At 38.6% G+C, this 20,459-nt stretch overlaps 1 protein-coding gene across 1 annotated transcript in view; it reads right to left on the bottom strand.

Annotated features, from left to right (window-relative positions):
* Nucleotides 1-9,358: 9,358 nt before the first annotated feature.
* LOC108804736 (DNA repair protein complementing XP-G cells homolog) overlaps nt 9,359-20,459 on the bottom strand; it is a 26,603-nt gene continuing 15,502 nt past the window's right edge. Inside the window, exons 10-15 of the mRNA XM_018576602.1 lie at nt 19,768-19,887; nt 16,999-17,212; nt 12,870-13,014; nt 10,671-10,871; nt 10,128-10,212; nt 9,359-9,902 (exon numbers count right to left, since the gene is read on the bottom strand). Coding sequence (XP_018432104.1) covers nt 9,363-9,902; nt 10,128-10,212; nt 10,671-10,871; nt 12,870-13,014; nt 16,999-17,212; nt 19,768-19,887 — 1,305 coding nt within the window. The 3' untranslated portion in view covers nt 9,359-9,362. The remainder of the gene's footprint in view (nt 9,903-10,127; nt 10,213-10,670; nt 10,872-12,869; nt 13,015-16,998; nt 17,213-19,767; nt 19,888-20,459) is intronic.

Below are 20,459 nucleotides of genomic sequence, written 5' to 3'. Positions count from 1 at the left end.
TTTTTATGTGCAAGCACACTGTCGCTTAGGTGTAGGTCAGGCCTTAATGGCAAACTTTGTGCAACAAAATGCTCATGTGTGAACAGGGGCCATAGAAATGAATGGGATTCCTTGTCTTGAGGATTTTGTTATGCTCAGGACAAGCGAATGGAATACCTTGTCTTGAGAATTTTGTCGCGTTTAGCATTGAGCAACAAAACGCCTAGGTATGAACGGAGTCTTAGATATAGTGGATTTGAATGGCAGTTGGGAAATTGATTTTTGCCAACCATTTAAAGTTTAGAATTTCATACATTTATAAAGCAAAAAAAAAAAGAATCAAACTGCATAGGAAATATAAATAGAATTTGATTGTGAAAAAGTTATTGCTTTAAAAAGGTTTCAAAATGTATCCTCAGTTCTGGAGAGACATTAGCGTGTCAAAATGCCAAGTACCTATGAGATCACGGACAGCAGTTTTCTTATAGACCAGATTATTTTTACAGGGCCTGGACATTTTCCATGTCATTCAGCATTCAAATAATAATATAATGCAAGTTAGTGAAACCCTAATAAAAAAAACTCCCCAAAACAAACATATGAGTTTTTATGTTTTAATTCTCTTCTACTGGTGGTAACAGCCCATCCAGGATCGCCTTAGCTGCTAAAACATTTGATTTGTTACATTAATACTGTATAATATCATTAGTTAAGATTTTATAGTCCATCACCTGTTTCTTCTCGTCATGATTATGTAACTCAGTAAAAGTGACCTCTATTAAAAGCTTTCCAGAAGAGAACAATCTCCAGCTTCTGACTTATAGATAAATAGTATGACAATGACATTACCTTGTACTTGGAGCACTTGGAGCCATGTGGGTGTCAGGATAACAAAAACATTCCTTTTTAAAAAACACTTTGGATGTTGGCCTTGGTTGTTCCTTCCAAAAGGCAGTCAGTGTACTCAGTGTAAGTTGCACGCTGGTAATGTGACGGTGATGTTTCCCCTACATGGACAAGGCTTAATGAATCCTGACCCTGGCAGCTGCCACTTGGACACAAATGTCCCATCACCACATTCCAGAAAAAGGCCGTGTGTGCTAATTTCTGCTTGAGACTGCTATTACTGATCAGAGCTTAGAGGAGAGAAAAGTATCCCAGTACATGAAATTCTGCTGCATTTTATTTGATTCTTTAATGATACAGACATGTTATGATTGCAGCTATACATAAATCATGGCATTTACTTTCTCAATGCAGTCTTTATTAAAAGTTATGCAAAGTGCAGAAAAGAATGCTTAAAAAAAAAGAAAAAAAAATAATAATTAAGAAATGGATGCATTCACAGAGGTTACATGTTACACATTTTGGGATTACAAAAACAGTAGAACCAAGCTCTCGCAAAAGAATACTTTTGTAGAGCACTCTGAGCAAGTAAGGATTGCATTTGCTTGTTAAAAAATAAAGTTTTCCCTAAATTTGTTTTTTCTTATTGCACTGTGTACATCATGTATACTCTTTGTATGAACTTCATAAGGATGTGTCAACATACCAGTGGTGGCTGAGTGTCAGTGCTTTACTGTGATGAATACAGCTGAACAGGCCAGCACACAGTGCTTAAGGCCTCATTCACACGAGTAACAGCCGGCCCGTACAGATCTGTGCTGCGTGCATGGCCGTATTGGGCCGCTACCAGGAAGGACAGGTGCTGCGTGTGATTGCACGCAGCACCCTTTTCTTAATAGGAGTACGCGGCCGTAGGCTCACCCGCACTGCATGTCCGTACTCGTACGCAGACAGGATGGATCCTGTCTGGGTCCGAGCAGGGACACCGGCACGGATATGCAGTTCGGGTGAGCGGATGGCCGCATACTCCCATAGAGAAGGACAGGCTGCTGTGTGCAATCATACGCAGCACCTGTCCTTCCCGGGAGCGGCCCAATACTGCCATGCACACAGCGCAGATCTGGCCCATTCATGGCCCAATACGGTCATGCACGCAGCACGGATCTGTACGGGCCGGCTGTTACTCGTGTGAATGAGGCCTTAAGCACTGTGTGCTGGCCTAGTCGTGTGATTGAGCCCTAAAACAGCTACTTGGAGGTCGATTTACTAAATGCAAATAGGATGTTCACTTTGCAAGCAAATTTTCCCTTAGTTTAGTAAATAGGGTGACGCTCTGTCGACTTCCATCATGTGCAAACAAAAATAGTTTTTTCTCTTTATTCTCCTTGCACGTGACTGTGTATCCTTTGTAAAGTGACTTTTCACCACAACTAAGCTAAGGCATGTACTAGTAGGCTGATAAGATCTCTGAGGAGGGGAGTGGAGTCCACATTGTGGGTTGCACTGGGCAGTTCTATTGAAGGTATTTTTTCCTTCGACCGATAAGAATATATGTATGCTCGGTGGCTTTACCTTTTTCCTTCCTTTTCAAGAGTGAACTGTTGCATTGTTGTATGCCCTCACCTGTACTCACTTGTACTCCCTGAGAATCTCACGCTGAAACAGTAGATTATGATTATCTGCTAAACGCTTTGAAATATTAATCTCTTCCACAAGTAAAGCCAACAATGAATATGATATTTATGAACTGTATGTATTTTGATATCTTTGGAATGTGTTACGGACTGAAAAATACAAACAGCTATGGCTAAGGTGGCAAATGAGACCAGTTCTCAGGCAGGTGCAAAGCATGCACCATAGTGATATGTTTATTCGTTCGACACACAAAACCTTTTTAAACAATATGTTTTAATAAGGATAAAGCATTTTTAACAAACTGATTGTTTGGGTGCCATTAAAGTCCAACATATTTTGTCTACTTTTTGTCTTACTTGTTAGAGTATACGGATGTGGTGCCCATGCCTAATCAATTTTCTACATATAAATCCGTTGGTAAATGTGTGTGTCTTCAAAGAGCATTTCTAGATAACCAGTGATACCAAATCACTGAGATATGAATGTCAACATGTAAACACTGAAGCTGCGCTAAAATAAGGTCAACTCAGTTTGCCTCATCTAAATTCTATGTAATCCCATGCAAGAACATTCACAGACCATCTAACAGGGTCAGTAGAAGGGCAATAGGATTGTATTCTCTTGAGCCTGTGCTAGGTAGCTTCCACCATCTCTGCTTACTTCCCCACCAAATCACATTTGGACTTTTAAAGTATAAATGTAGTGACTGTAAGACACTTAGCACGGGCATTTATTTTATGCAGGTTCTCCAAATGAACATAGTAAGAAGCCTATTAGATTCCTGAAAAAGGCATGCGTTTCTTAAGAAATGAATCATTTCATCACCAAGTCAAATTACTTTTTCTGTTCTTCTAAATAGACACCTCACTGAAACAGAATTATGGTCTGCCTCAAGTTACCAGTAGTTTGTAAAATTAAACGGATCCATGTGACTTAATGGACTGAAATAAAAAAAAAATTAAAAAAAGATTTTAATAATTAACAAAAGCAAACAGCCCAAAGTAACACCAATACCTCATAGTTTCAAATGGAATCAGTAGATGTATATTAAGTAGCAAGCTTTCACACATCTTTTTTCTGTTCTGTTGAGACTACAGCAAGACACATTGTAGGGAGTAGAGGGGCCACTATAGACTAAATAAGGACTACTTAATATGTACATACATACATACATACACTTATATCAAACAAATGCACTGCGCTAATCAATAATCATAATACGTTAATAATATAGTACTAAATATCAAATAAATCACATATAACCAATATAATTAATAAATACTCATAAATAGTGAAACGTGTCTCTCATTGTAATATCTCCAGTAGAGATTAGGTGCAAATTGGTAATTAAAAGTCCACCAAAAATTGATGCAAAAAAAAAAAAGAAGGGAAAAAAAAGTTAAAAATTGCCAAGATATAAAAAAAACATCAGTGATAAGTCCTTCTTAGGCCCCATTCACATGTAGCGACTAACCTTTGCAGCGGCCGGAATAGCGCGACTTTCGGGGCAACGTTCCAGCGACGGTAGCACGACCTTCTCTGTCGGGCTCCATAGAAAAAAGCAAAATCCGCCGAAAAAAGGGTCCTGTAGAAGCGACCTGCGACTGCGACGAGCGACACGGAGCTAAGACAGCTCCGTTGAATATCATTGGCCGGCGACTTCTCGCGATATCGCGCGGCAAAAATGCGCGATATATCGCTATGTGTGAATGCGGCCTTATAGCTGTAGTGTGCAAACTCCCGGTGAGTGTGAAACACACCGCACTCACCAGACTTCCATATTCAAAGAGGCATAACAATCCTGCATCGCAATCACAGTGAGCGTTTGCTCCTCCACTCTGTGCTCTTTCACAAGAAAGCTTCTGGTTCAGGTGTGGTCGTTTAAAAAAACGTATCCGTATCCCAGAGAGGATAAAAAAAACAGTGTAATATGCCAAAAACAGGTTTTTATTTCAAAATTTTTTTTTAAAAACACTTGCAAGATTCCCAGAAACAATCGCTTTTTAAAAAATATTCCAATACGTCATGAACAAGCCAGTCGAATAATCACACAATTAAACTCCTTCCAACTTAGCGTGGCCCAACCTCAGTGCGTGTCCACTTCTTTTGACGCGTTTCGTACAAATACTTTTTCAAGAAAGTGCAGACGTACTGAGGTTACTTGTTACTCTCCTTATATCTCTCCTAAACAGGAAACTGTCATATGTGACAGGAAGTCTATACCCATAGCAATTGCAATAATAAAAGTGGCCACCAGAGACCACTCATGTAACAGGAAGTCTACATCCATAGAAAATGTACTAGTCAAAGTGGCCACTAGATGTCATTCTTGTGACAGGAAGTCTATATCAAAATCCTTTGTAATAATAAAAGTGGCCACCAGAGGTCACTCATATGACAGGAAGTCTACATCCATAGCAATTATAATAATAGAAAGTGGCCACTAGAGGTCACTCAAAATCCTATACAACTCATTCTTAAAGGAGAACTATGGGGTCAGTGTTTTTCCCCATAGTTCTCCTTGGGGTAACGGGAGGACACAAACTAGCGTCCTCCCGTTACCCTAAGCTCAGTATACCGTGAGCTACAGCTCGCGGTATACTGAGACGCCGCACCTGGAGTGGATCCCGACTTAGATGACGGGATCCGCCCAGCTGCGTGAGTGACAGCTGGCTCTGCCTATCTAGAGGCAGAGCCAGCTGTACCCGCCCCCTCCCCCGTCCGTTCCGCCAGTCAGCGCTGGCAGATCGGAGCGGGGAGAGGGGAATCCAGCCCCTCCCCCTGTCACGGCAGAGAGCCGTGACAGGATCGAGAGGTGAGGGAACCCGGTATGTGTTCTCTCACCTCCCGATCTACTGAGCCGACCTGTGACAAGTCTCATTGTCACAGGTCGGCTTAGAACTATGAGGTGAGTGGAAATCACTCATGTCATAGTTCTCCTTTAACTAGTTTAAAATCCAGTACTACCTGTAATAATCAACACCATTTTTAAAAAGCCTAATAGAAGGTCATCATAATAATCATAAAATGGATTAAATAATACCTATTCACCCTAAAGGGAATAAATCTAAACATGTTTAAAATCCATAATTAATAAAAAGTCATAATATTAATCATTAGCCAAAAAACTGTTTAAATCCAGCTCTACATTTAATCTTGGGAAAAAGTTATCTCTTTACAAAAGCATACTATTTTTTAGTGTCACAAGCAATGCTGCATCAGCCTCTTGAACAGAAGATCATAAGCTAGATGAACTATTAGCAAATCATCACCTTTCAACATCTCGTGGAGTCAATGCCAAGAAGAATCGCCGGAGTATTGAAGGCAAAAGGTGGCCCAACGAAGTACTGATGGGGTGGTCATAATAATCTGGCCACTCAGTGTACATCTAGTGTGTCAGCAGTAATTAATATGGTACCTAAATATGTCCACCTCCTGTGAAGATAGCTAAATAAATGCAAAAATTAAATTGTGTTATGTGGCTCTAGAGAGCCTACCAATTCTACTTGTGAAATGTTTTCCATACTTATTACCAGTAATGCATTGTACCAATTTACAATACAGAAATACCAAACACAAATAGAAATTGTTCGCTTATAAATGACTGGCTAACCTTCGTCACTCTCCATTGTTTTACTGCAAAAACAACAGTGTATACTGACCAGCCTAAAAGGTGCCCATACACCTTGCGATTATCATTAAATTTCCGAACGAGATTGGGTTTTCGTACGATAAATCAGCAAGTTGATGGGAAGCGAACAATCAGTATTACTGTACAACTGCCCGAATTTCCTCGATCGGTCAGGCTGGAAAACTTTTTTTTAGAATCATATCAAAAATTGATGGATTAGTGGTGTTTTTGTACGAAAATAAAACGCAACATGAACACTGGACATGCGCAAACGAAAATCCATTCTGTCAATTGACGAAAATCAGTTAGTATTGATAACGAACGATAATCGAAATCCACATTGGTCTGTGCAAGATAGGGTATTTGAGCCGAACGTGGACGACAGTTCAATGACAGGATGAAAAAAATTGTACGATAACCGTAAGGTGTACGGCCACCTTAAGATTGATGTAAATGACTAAAGGAAACCAAATGGGATTTTTTGTACTTGCCAGTTACTTAAGTGGGGAAACAGCAGACCTCAGGGCTTTTAGTCCTGCCTTCAGGAGGATGAACATCAAGTAAAAGTTCCCTTGGAGCTATAACCCCTAGCCAGGAAGGAGGAAAAGATTCAGTGAAAAGCTAGCAGTAGTACAAAGAGAGGAACAACCAGAAACAAACAAGGTCCCCAATAAGTTAATTGAGAAACAGATGTAATGAGCAGTACACAAAATTCAGTTTTCACTTATTTCTTTATTGGGAGGACATAGCAAATTTCAGTGGAAATTAAAAAAATAGTTACAAAAAAGGGTGAGAGGAAAAAATAGACCAAAGGATGTGAGCGGCGTCATCCCAAATCAGGTTACCTGCAAAACCTGAGCTCAAAACTCCCATTGGTCAATGTAATAGTATCCCATATTAATAACAATACCATGTAATAGTAGTGAGTTGCAAAAGAGAGAGTAGCTTTTAAGGCCTTTTCAATTTAATTGGGACAAATGTAAATCAAGAGGGTGTATATCTATACAGAACAGTAGGCACACACAGACATAAGTTAAACATTTCATATTATCAAGCATAAAGTTCAGAAATATTGTATCATTTAATTTGTATACAACTATATTTAAAAAGCATAGTGGTGATTCAACATTGACTAAGCGGTGACTAAGGATTAAGCAAATAAAAAAAAGTTTCAGTAAAATATTACATGCATCTTTTTTACAGGTTATGTATAAATAATACAAAAAGGATTTCCTCATTAAATACAAAATGGAAGATTACATCAAGTATTAGCACCACTGATATTCTTTTTCTTCTAGGAACCATTAAGTGTATACTTTATAAATATAAGCATTTTAAGTTCGAGGACATGCAACTCCAATGCATATTGTCATGTATGCACAACAGCACAATAATCTATGCCTTACCAGACACAGCATCAAAATAAACATGTTAAGCTGTGGTTACAGAGAACTACTTTTCTATCCTCTTTACATGTGACTGAAGCTTTCGTGATTTTTCCAGAAAAAAATATTCTGAATACAACATCAGGAAGGTTAAGAATTCTTTAGAAGGAAGTAAGTGTTCAACCACATACTTTATGATTAGCGGTTACATAACAAAGTTCCAGATTAAAACGGCTTAGCATTTGCAAAGCAGCATTGAAATAATGATTGTATAGGGCAACTAGGGTTATATTGCCCTATACAATTGCCCTATACAATCATTATTTCAATGCTGCTTTGCAAATGCTAAGCCGTTTTAATCTGGAACTTTGTTATGTAACCGCTAATCATAAAGTATGTGGTTGAACACTTACTTCCTTCTAAAGAACACTTACTTCCTTCTTACTTCCTTCTATGGATCTGTTTAGAGGTCGATAACTACCGATGCATTGCCAAATGCATTAGTACTAAATGGTACTAATTGGTAACTAGATGCACCTAGTAAGCAGGCTGAATCACTCATCTTTTCTTAAATTATCCATAGAATTCAGATGACATATTTCTGAACCTTTGAGAGGCAATATGATAGAAGTTTTATAATGACATGTAAAACCTCAGTGTCTGAAGCATGAGACCCGGTGTATGGAAGAGTCTGCAGTTCCCCTGTTTGCAAACCCGGGAAGACAGTCTTCTGGAAGCATAGACACACAGGCTGTTTGGGAGCCGGAACTCTTGCCCTTCTTGTCATTCAGCTCACAACAACACGTCTGAAATTCTTAACATGGCACCAGTGGATGGAAGCTGTGCACATTGGATGGGGATGAAAAAGGAACCTAGAGTAAACTGTAAGGAACCTAATAAAAGTGATGACCTGACTGTTGAACTATTTTTTCCAACTGTTCTATACAAAGCAAGCTTGAATCTTCTAAGCATGTTAAGGCCAATGAATGAGCTAGAATAGCCAAACACTCCTTGTATCTTGGTTTCAATATGCTTATTTAAAAATCTAAACTTAAAAACAATGTCAACAGATAAATCTTCTGCGGGAAGAATAGGAAAGATTATGGCATTAAATGATCCCATTTTTTACAATTATATGTTAGAGAATTGTTTTATTGGACCTTAGGGGTCAAATTAGTGTGTATGGGGTAGTAAAATGGAAAGTACGAAAAGAAAAAAAAAAAAAAAAGACATTTCCTGAGGGGAGGCCAGGGGTTAAAACTCATCTTGAATGAAACAGCATTCAGCCTAAATTACCCGACCTCAGGGTTGATGGTCACTTTTGAACAGATTGGACAACTTCTTTCTGTGCATGGTACAATAATACGTTACAGCACAATTGCCTTTTATACATTTGCATGTATACAAAGCAAAGAAGAGGAAGAATTTGAAGGCGCTAAATTAATTATTATATGTCAGAAGTCAACTATAGTAAGAAAATAATTTTCTATCATAATGTTTTAAGAGAACCATAGCTGTATTTATTTAATTAGCTGACATACAGAAATTATACCTGTGACAGTTGACACAATAAAATAATTTTAGGGCCCTTTTACACCAGCCCTATGCTAAAGTGCTTTGTTTTAGTATGTGGCTGGTGCCTGCTGGGTGGCAGCGGTGTGTAGTTCTACACAACGCTCCGTTTACTGAATTGATCCAGTGTGGAAAGAAGCCGGTCACCACAACTGGTGTGAAAGAGCCCTCAATGATCCTGCCCCAAAAAGCAGCAACAGAAATAGGAGCAGAAACAAGACAACAATATCTATAATTAATGCAAAATTTCATTATATAATTTTCACTACAAAATTCAAACACAACACAATAATAAGTTATACATATTCCCAGATTCATCTCTTTCTTCCTCTCACAGTTCTTGGCTTTTTATTCTTGCCCTGAAACACTGGCTTGGCAGTCACAAGCACCACCTTCTCTTCATTCTCACTCGAGCTGCTTGTCTCTACATTATCTCTCTTTAAAAGTGGGGCAGCCATGCTGTCTTTGCTTGTTTTTGGTCCCCTGTTACATCTTGCATCTGAGTTTGCTTCTGAGTCACTGTCAGAGCTAGTAGATGAGTTTTTATTATCAGGAGACATGGGTCTTAAACCGGAGCCAATAAACCCCCCCTCCACACACACAGTATTAGGACTTTCTGGTTCAGCCTCATTCATCTTTTTACTCAGTTTTTTTTTACCACTTTTACAAGATTTTGCTCCTTTCTGGTTTCCATCATCTTTCTCCAAAAGGGCAGTGGCTTCCTCTACTTCTGCAGTCTCGCTGTCCTTCTCCTTCCTCTTCATGCAGGTTACAGCCCTACGCAGCCTCTGACTTTTCAGAGTGTGGGCCTCATGCCGCTCTATGCGTAAAAAAGAATCTATTCGGAGCTGGGTCTGAGGACAAACACAGAACGACATGAGGAAAACATTTAAAATGCTTATAATGAAAATATCAATTAAAGAACACAAATCAATTTTAATTGACTTATTCAAATGTAGCCAGTCTGTCCATTACTAAAGCAAACAGATCCCACCCCATCACCAAGTTTTCAGTGTGTGACAAATACTCTTGCTTTAACATGAATCAAAAAGTTGTGGAAACAAATTGTCCAGGCTTACCTGCTGGGCATTTAACTGTTTTAGTACTGGTAAAAGCACTTCATCTGTCTTTGAGCGATACCAACCAAAGCGGCTTTCACAGAATGTATTTGTGGTTAAGAAAATAGCAGCATTTGAACGATTTTAGATTTAGTTAATTTAATTAATCATTACCAATTTGTTATATAACAAAAGAGCCACTTTAGAGTTATAGATGATAGGGAAACCCATAATTGCAGAGGGTTGTGGTTACAATGTTGTCGAATCTCTGTCATGAAATAGTTTTGAAGAAAATACATGCTCTTTATCGATGTTTTCACAGCCTTTTCTGTTCATAAACCATGAATTGTTGTTATACAAACTATGCGTTATATACCACAGCGAATTGGTAAACACTAAGCACAAAACCCCAATACTTATAAATGAGGTGCAAGAACATAAAAGGATTTGTGGGTCTTTTTTCTTATATTGTATCGTTTCTGTATTATCTCTGCACTGAATCATAGATGAACCACTTACAGTATTCATTAGAACAATATCACTTAGTAATACAGTAAAGGATATTCTCGGATTTGTTCAAGGTCTGGCCTCCCCCAGGAAAAAACTCCTTCTGACTCATCTACCACTGGTTTTAGATATGCATCAGCTACTGCCGTGTTAGGGAAACTAGGATGTAGCTCTAGATCACGCAGTTTCTTCTTTACTTTAGTATCCTTTGGATTAGGTCTACTTTTCTTATTCTTTTGGGCCTCTGTCCACCATTCTCTAAAAAAAAAAAGTATACATACTGTTAATGCTATTATTCTATTTAAATGGAAAAAAATAACAGTACCTTTTCTGCTCTGAAATTCCAAACAGGGTGGCCAGCCCTGTCTGGTGGACTAACAGAGCACCTCCTACCCTCTACCCACCTCTGTCCCTCTACACAAACACTGACTTCTTTCTAGGGCTGCAGCTAATGATTATTTTCATAATCGATTAGTTGGCCGATTATTAAGTTCGATTAATCGGTTAATCGGATAAAAAAAAAAAGTTGATGCTGGGACATGAACTACAGGGAAGAGTGAAGTTTGGGGGTAAGTCTAGGTTATTTCAAAACAAATCCTGTAAGGTGGGTAAGGAAGTGGGATTGGGTTTTCTCCAATTTGTGTGATCTTCTGCTGGATTATTGCAGTCGTATTAAAAAGATTGGTGCACCAGAAACCTGTATTTGAATTCTTCCAGGCTAAGCTATGGGTCTGCTTTGCTGGAAAAATCTGGCAGAAAGATCTCCATATCTGAATTTCCAGGTCCCCTCATGTGCTGCACTCATCACAAGGAGGTCTCATTAAGGCTAGCCATACCGACAGAACATTTAAGCCAGTAGAAACCTGTTTTTCTGTGATATAAAGTAGATTGAAAAATTAATATGTAAACTGGTAGTAGAGTGCCTTCATTCATTCAGTCCTTATTATCCTTAAAAGCTGGTTACGATAGCCATAAACATGCCATGTATATGGAAAGCATAACTGCAATTTTTTTTTTAGTTATATCACAGGGAATGCGGTGAAAGGTGACACTTTTCTATCAAGAAAGGAAAAGCACGACAGTTGCAGAAGAGCTCGGGAACCTGCCCTTTAGTACTCCCCATAACATATAAAATGTCTACCACTGATGGGTTGGCCCTTTAAAGAACTAATGTAGTCCAGATAGCTGATGTTTTTTTTTGTTTTTTTTTAGTAAGGGTTAATTGGTGAATCAAAATGGGTATTGTGTGTGATGATTAGATAGGGTAAAAATTACAAAAGAGCAATATTATGATGCACTCAGGCTTTACCTCTTGCTTTAGGCCCCAAATTACACATTCAAGTACAACAATCAATACAAAGGTAAGCAGATTCTCCCCTTCTCATGCATACTGTTGAATTGTGTGTCTTGCCAACAGGTCCTCTAAATCCTTATGAAAAGAAAATCATCATACTAAAATGAGGGTAGGTACAATCTGGCCCTCCAGCTGTGGTGAAACTAAAAAAATATCATTGTGCCTCTGCGAGTCATACCTGTGGCTGTCAGAGTCTTGCAATGCCTAGTGGAATTTGTAGTTGCACCACAGCTGGAGGGTCAGAGTTTGCCTAAACCTGCAGTCTTTGCGTCTTTTAGAGGTGGTTAATCTTGCCTGCAACCTTTTTATTACTGCATAAACATACATACGTGCTCATATAAACAAATAACCTTCCAGTAACCCCCCTACCCTACAATGAAAGGGTTAAATGATTGTTAAATCTGCCCTGAGCATCATAGAGAGAAGAGGAGAGCGCCGAAGAGAGGTTTAAGATAGGCAACCTACGCAGTGCCGGTTGGACCCCAGTGCAAAAGTTTTTTTTTTTCCTCCGTCCCGGTGTTGGGCTTCAATACCTCTTATTTCGATAACATGAGGCAGCGGATGGTTATTACTATGCTGTGAATAGTTTGCGTTGTGTGATGTTCAGCAGGATTACACACACACACACAAAGCTGAATGAGCCAGCCCCCTTCCTCACTACAAGTACAGGGGATGCCAGTTTGGATTTTCTGTTCAAGGCTAGGTCAGCAAGTGGAAATTTAATCATGCTTTAACAATAGAGTAACATGAAAGGACCCCAAATTAAAAAGTTTATTTGTAAAATGATGAAAAAACATTTAAACATATCAGTTTATAACCTTTAATAAACCTGCGGAAATCGTGTCTATATGGAACAAATGTTTTCATGTACTCACCATTCACCATAAAGAGAAACGACTTACTTAAATTTCAGCAGAGGCTCGAGCCCATGTCCAGGAAATTCATTCAGTATCTCCATGGCAGACACAAAGCCAACAGAGGATATTCCTTCTGTATAGTCACTGCCCATCAAGTAAGCTAAATTAATAAGTTTAGAGCGTTCCAGGCCTGAGTGTTACACAAAGATAAGGTTCATTTAGTGACCAAGATAACCTGATCTAGATTTAGCAATAAAGCAGTATACCAAAGCATTGCAAGAAAATATATCCATGGGTGCATTTATAAATAAAAATTGCAGAGCTATTCGTCCTGTGAAATTGCATTCATTCTGTGCGAATAGGTGCAAATAGGAATGTTATTCGTATATTTTCTTTCCAGGTCAAATGTAATATCAGGAAAATAGTGCAATATGGCTACTAGGTGGAGTGGAGGAGCATAGGAAATACATATTTTTTTTCCTATGCTCTTCATCTAGTGGCCATAATGTGGTATTTTCCTGATATATTTGACCTGTAAAGAAAATATACTAACAAACAACATTGATTTTACCTCCATTCGCAAGGAATAAGTGTAAATTACGTTTGGCAGGACAAATTACAATTTTTTAAATAAATACACCCCAAAAAGTATGACCTTTATTTTTGCGAACATATAGTAACCCTTAAGTTCACCTTAATTGAACAGTACAATACAACCGATTGTTATCACTATAGTTTATCCTTCAACCTTTAAAGACAGAGAAGCACGGCTGTCCTGATTATGCTTTTTATAATTAGTAAGCGATGAACATACATACTCTTTATAGTGGACCAGAGTTTCAATTCTGCAAAATGTGGACAAGACAAAACCAGCTCTCTGCTCCTGTAGATCGTACTATTTAGGCAATGTCAATGACTTATCAGAACCTGTAGTTAGTCGTGCCCTTTCATATGTGGCATAGATTTCCAGTGTATTCATTTCATCTTTAAGGCTAAAATTTCTGGGATTCCATCAGGATCGAGGGTGGTAACCTGAACTCTGAACAACTTGGAAGTGACTGGTAAGCTGGCGAGTAGCAGCAAAGTCCATGACAGGCACGGTGATGCAGGCAAGAGTCCAGACTTTGCTGACTGCAGTGTGTTTTACACAGGAACTGCACTCGCCATGTCTATAGGAATTCTACAGAACACAAACTGCTCCACTTTCTACATATTCTGCAGGAAGCACAGAAACACACTCAGCATAAAATAAGGCATAATAGTTGCAGTGTGTAAATGTTTAAAAAAAAAAAAAAATGTTTAACTGGAGGAGTAGAGAAACACAAGCAGGTCAACTTTCAACGAACTTTATGATGTTTTGTACAACCGGATACCATAAAAATGAAAATTGTAAAATAAAATAAGAGATTCCTTTTTAGGTCTATATAATGTGCTTCCTTTATGCCAACATCTCTAGTTTAGTGCAGTGCAGTCAAAGCACCAAATGTTAAGGTGCCATATTTACCTCATCCATACACTTGCTAATGTTCTGCTTGAGCTAAGTATTAAATACTGTTTGGAGGAATTAACAACGTATGCACTTGCACCTGACAAAGGGTTAGCATTACACATGAGCAATCATAGGCTCTAACACTCTGTGGGGTCTATTTATAAGCAATTTGCAGGGCCCTTTGAATATCTGTGAACATTCGTTTTGGGAGAATAATATCAAAAACAAATATTTTTAATATATGTTACCAGTTTGAATGTAGTGTTGTAATAATAATAATACATTAGGGCCACTATGGAGTTTCCCAGATAGAATGTAGTGTGTTGTTGTAATAATACATGACAGCCACTAGATGGAGCGGAGGAGCATAGGATAGAAGTATTTCTTTCCATTACCATTACCCCTCCGCTCCATCTAGTGACCATGATGTATTATTTGCACAAAAGGAACATTCACAGCAGGGTGAAGGGCCCGGCAAATTGTTTAAAAACAGACCCCTATGTTCTAGGGACAATTCAGTGCATAATGCTTGTATTTTCTCCACAGAATTCATATGATTCTATAGACCTTAACTGCTGTAAACGACAGCATTAATGCACATTTTAACAGAAACAAGGATGCAGATATCTCATCACATAGGTAGTGCTGGGTGAGCTGGCAGATTTCATGCATAGTATAGCCATTAATAGCACATTCATTTATGTTACTTCTTATGTCTTTAATGTGAAAATGAAGACAAACTCTTAAATCTACAGAGCGAGTACCAAAATGGCCCATAATATCAGATATACAAAAATAAAGCATAAGGAAGTTCAGTCCTAATTATTGAATGAACAAAGGTAACATCATGTAAAATAAACCACACACAACAATATGTAAAGCAAAATAACACAACATTAAATAGGATTAACACTAGTACAACAGTAACATTTGTATAACAGCTGTTAGCCTTAACCAGATTACCTTCTGATAACTGATATCTATGCCCTACTAACTAAGACAGGTTAAATTCAAAGCTTGACAGAATGGTATAACACTGGATATCATTATCCTCATGTCAAAGAATAAACATCTGACATACATGAATTTAATATATTAAAAACAAATCTACCTACAGTATACGGTATACAGAATTTCTGTAGGCTTTAAAGCAATGACAGAAATAGGGGCTGCCATATTTTAATAGGTGCAGGCTCTGGGTTTCTCATCATGGTTTTGTTCTTTGCCTGATCAAGGCTTTATTGCCTAATATGTCATGATGATGGAACAAGCATGCACTCTGAAACCACTAAACTCTCAACCTGTTTATTTGTACCAGATAAATGACTCACTTATGGTTCTAGGATGATGAGAACAACCAAGAAATGTGCATCTTTAAAAATAAGATTATGATAATATTGACTTTAGTTATAGTTCACTTTCATGTACTTGTATAATAGTTGTATACATTCAGCCCTGGATAACAGAGTACTCTAGGATTATTTTAAAGGAATACTGTGTACTAAAAAGGGAAATAAATTATATGATGATGCTGACTGGATACATACTGTTGTAGTTTTATGAAATGGACAGTTACTAGGGATCATATAATGAATAAGCACTTTAGCTTGAGAACTATCTTTTATGTTAGGTGCCATCCATCTATTTCCATTACCGTGCATGTGTCTTTTCAACCTGGCTAACTATATATTACTTCTTGTGTTTTCATTTTCCTGTATGAAAACCAAGATGATTACTCAACAAATAAAATTTAGTAGGTCAGAAGAGGATCCTAAAATGGAATAGATGTGGAACAAGACAGTTGTGTACGGGGTTAATGGAGGTCCAATGGCAGTAAAGTCTTGATAAAAAAAGATTTATTATTATAACACCATTATTGAGTAAAATAGAAAGGACACATTTTGGGACTCCAAGTCACTTCCTCAGACATATAGTGTGGATACAGTCACTTGGGCTGCTGCGGCTTGACAGCAATCAGCGGCATGTGTACTCTCAATATCAGGACTTTACTGCCATTGGACCGCCTTCATCAACAGCCTACACAATGGACCTCTGCAGCACAACAAATCTATGGGTCTTGTTCTACACCCATTTAATTTACCTAACCATTCCTAAGTTCCTCGCTTGGTCAGTTTTTTGATGGGATCCCTAGAGCATCAAGATCGACCACCACTACATCTGCTTGGAAGTATTCTGCACAGACACTACACACGTTGCAGTAACCATCTCCCTATGGCCACCTGCAACCTCATCTACGCAAGTTATATATCCGTAATACCAACTTTTATTGTGATTATTTCTCCCTAATACTACACCATAAACGTTCTCCCGCTGTTTCTTCACCTCTTTTTTTGTTTTGTTTGAATACGCTTTTTGAGGGTCACTGTCACCCTACCAGGAACATTATAGTCTAAATGTATGATCCTAAAATGTACAAATGCCTATGTTTTTTTATTTAAATTATAAAAGCTGGAATACAGAAATATGTCTGGAATGTCCATAGCAACCACTGAGATCTCAGGTCAGATTTTTTTAGTGCAGGTAAGAAATAAAAACACTGATTGCATTGGGGAAAATACTAGCTCTCTACTGTCATTTTGCCAAAACAACCCCACTTGAGTTCTGATCAGACATCAGTAATTTAGCTCTAATTCACTGGCACCTATGGCTTGTAAAATGACTTACCTAGCTGATTCTGAATATCACAAAACTGGTAGTACTCCACATATTTATTCTGAGAAAAGAAATTTTTGTAGACATGCCGTGCTCCAAACAACCAGATGTCACTGTCATCTGTGATAGTCCCTGAAGTCTGGTCAGTTAGATCCAAAACTGCACACTGAGCTTCTGCCTCCATAGGGGCAACAACATATGGGATGCCAAACAGACGCAAGAGTTCCTAGAAAAAACGAAATGTTTTGTGGAAAGCTCTACCTCAGACAAGTGCAACGTAAATGTGGTTTCACTACAAGGGAGCTATAGTAGTGATCACATTGCAATACCTATGGTACAGCCCACAGTAGAAAGAACAAATATGCATGAAGAAGCAATCCTTTCACCTCCCTGGGGATTGATAAAACATTAGAACAGATTGCCTGCATTTCCTATAGCATTAGTCCAAAAGAGACCAAAAGGCAATGCAGCTAATCAACTGCCCCCAAAGGCTGCACACACGCTGTTAATCCAGACATACCACACACCCACTGGGAAGAACACACAGGGGCTGTTTTTTAACGCGCTTGCAACACACTACTGCCACTAGATGGAGTGAAGGAGCACAGTAAAGTGCTTCTTAAGACTAGAAGGTATTTACATGTCTCCTGCCATCACATAACCCAAAATGAAGAAGAATATTCTTAATTTCAGGACAGTGGGCAGTGCCATGCAAATCATTGCTTTACACTCCTTTGGTCAGATGCACATGCAGAACTGCTGGTGTATAGTGCAAATACAGCCTATTATAGAGCCATTTATTCCAAACTGCATACAGCTATTTCATGCATTCTGGCCATCATCAGTGTAATACGGAATCCATGGCTTCTATGGAGTAGGGTTTGGGACCCAATGAGACAGAATTACTATACAGGTCATAGTGAGAAGGAACTAAAGCAATTAAAAAGCCCCCCAAATGAATCAATGCATAGCACAGTAAAGCCTTCTAAGCACAGAAGCAATATTTGCACTATACACCAACAGTTTTAGATGTGGACTTAGCTGATGGGGCATAAAGGACTGATTTGCCCACTGCCCTGAAATGAGGAATAATCTTTATTTTGGGGAGGATATGTGATGGAATGAGACATACGAATACCATCTGTTATAAAAAGGATTTACTATGCACTGATTCAGTTGGAGGGCTTTTTGCTTGCTTTAGTCCCTTCTCACCACAGCCTGTACAGTTATATTGTCTCTCTAATGTGATACTTTGTAAAACTGTTCCACTGACAGTACTTTCCATATTACAGCACTGAGTCTGATGACACACACTTCATGTGAAGAAAATGCTGCAGCCAGCTTTTCAGACATATACAGTGGCTATGAAAAGTCTACACACCTCTGCAAAATGCCAGGTTTTGGAGATGTAAAAAAAACAAATTAGACCAACATAAAAATCACTACAGATTTTTTCCACTTTTACTGTGACCTATAATCTGTACAATTCAACTAAAACAAACTGAAATATTTGAAGGGGGAAAATAAAAAAATAATAATGTGGTTGCATAAATATGCACACCCTTAAACAAATTATTTGTTGAGGCACCTTTTGATTTTATGACAGCATTTACAGGGTTATTCACAAAAGGGTGAAGAGTTTGCAGAAGGCAGGAGAAGTGAACAATCTAGGACAACATAGCTGTACTGAAAGGTGAGCTGAATTGAAGATTTTTTTTTCCAAATCAGCTATTTTGTCCTAGATTCTTCTCTTCTCCTGCCTTCTCCAAACTCTTCACCCTTTTGTGAATATACCTGTTAGCCTTTTTTGATAGGAGTCTATCAGCATGGCTCATCTTGCCTTGGGAATCTTTGCAAAAGCATTCCAAGTCTGTCGGATTGCGAGGATATCTCCTGTGCACAACCCTCTTCAGGTCACCCCACAGATTTTCATTTGGATTCAGGTCTGGGCTCTGGCTGGGCCATTGCAAAACTTTGATCTTCTGGTGGAGCGATTCTTTTGTTGATCTGAAGGTATGATTTGGGTCGTTATCGTGCTGAAATGTGAAATTCATCTTCAGATTTTTAGCAGAGGCCTGAAGGTTTTGTGCCAAAATTGACTGATGTTTGGAACTGTTCATAAGTTTTTCCACCTTGACTAAGGGCCGGTTCACACCACAAACTTCGAGCTGCAAAAATAGTGCTTGCAGTATTTTTTCAGATCGCACTGGACTGGAACGCAGGCACTAATTTGCCTATGTTCCGGGTACGGGCGATCGCACCGGCGGGCGTGGCTGCTGTGCCATTGAATTCAATGCACCGCCACGTCCCCCCCACCCCTGAACGCAGGGAGCTGGCTGGCTTGCGTTCCAGAGGCCCAACACACTGAAACGCAGACTTTGTGGTGTGGACCGGCCCTCAATGTGATTAGTTAATTCTGAACACAGCCACATCCCTAATTATAAGAGGGTGTGTACACTAATGCAGCCACATTATTATAACTAGATCAGTTTGTATTTTTAATTGAATTGCACAGATTATAGGTCACATTAAAAGGTGGATTCATCTTGATCTGACTTTTTTTACATCTCAAAAACCTGGCATTTTCACAGGGATTTGTGGACTTTATATCCACAGAAGGTGCAGAAAGTAATAAAAACATTGTCACTCTGTTTACAAATATGCTGCATTTAAATCTGTACTAGGATTAATATAGATATACATGAGTGAATGGTTTAGATGTGGAGAGAAGAAGGATATGGAAGAGGCAGACTGTACTGGATAATTAATGACAGCACTAACCTGGCTTTCTAGATACATCTGCCCTGTAACAGATGCAGCCACGCGTTCCTGCTGCTGTCGCTGCGCCTGGAGGGAGGTTTGCTGAACAAATAGATTATTCTCCAACGTCTCCAATTCTTCCTGTGCAAACAGAGAACAAAGCACTAACATGTCACAAATCAGGTAATACAAAACATGCATCAACATTTAGGAGGCACTAGGTAGTGGTACATTGCAAATGTGCTGAAGTGTATTTCATTTTATAATCCTTACATGTTCTCATTCACATAAAATAACGTTAACAATATCTAAAAGTTGCTGCTTACTTTTTTACTTGCTGAAAACTCTAATTTAACTTTTCCCTTTGCTGTAATGTTAAGGCATTAGATTTGCCATAATTAACCCGGTCTGTACTATGCTGGCAGATCTCCATTATCAGTTGTAAAATGTGTGCACTGTCTGTTCTAAGAAAGGGTTAAAGATCTCAAGACTTCAGCGCTACATTGTATGTTAATGCATTTAAAAAAAACCTCTCTCTATCCCATATCTGCATATTACTATCAATTCTAAAGCAACAGAAGCTTCCTGTAGTGCCATATGCATAATCCTGCCCAAACAAAACAACGAGAAAGGGAAGCAATATTTTAAAATGATATTTTAGATATACTGTGTGAATGGGAACACAAACATAAAAAGAGGGGGGGGGGGGGTTT

Source organism: Nanorana parkeri, unplaced genomic scaffold (genome assembly GCF_000935625.1).
Source record: "Nanorana parkeri isolate BGI_ZX_2015 unplaced genomic scaffold, ASM93562v1 scaffold71, whole genome shotgun sequence".
NCBI classification, from domain to species: domain Eukaryota; kingdom Metazoa; phylum Chordata; class Amphibia; order Anura; family Dicroglossidae; genus Nanorana; species Nanorana parkeri.
This window is presented reverse-complemented; position numbering and strand designations above follow the sequence as displayed.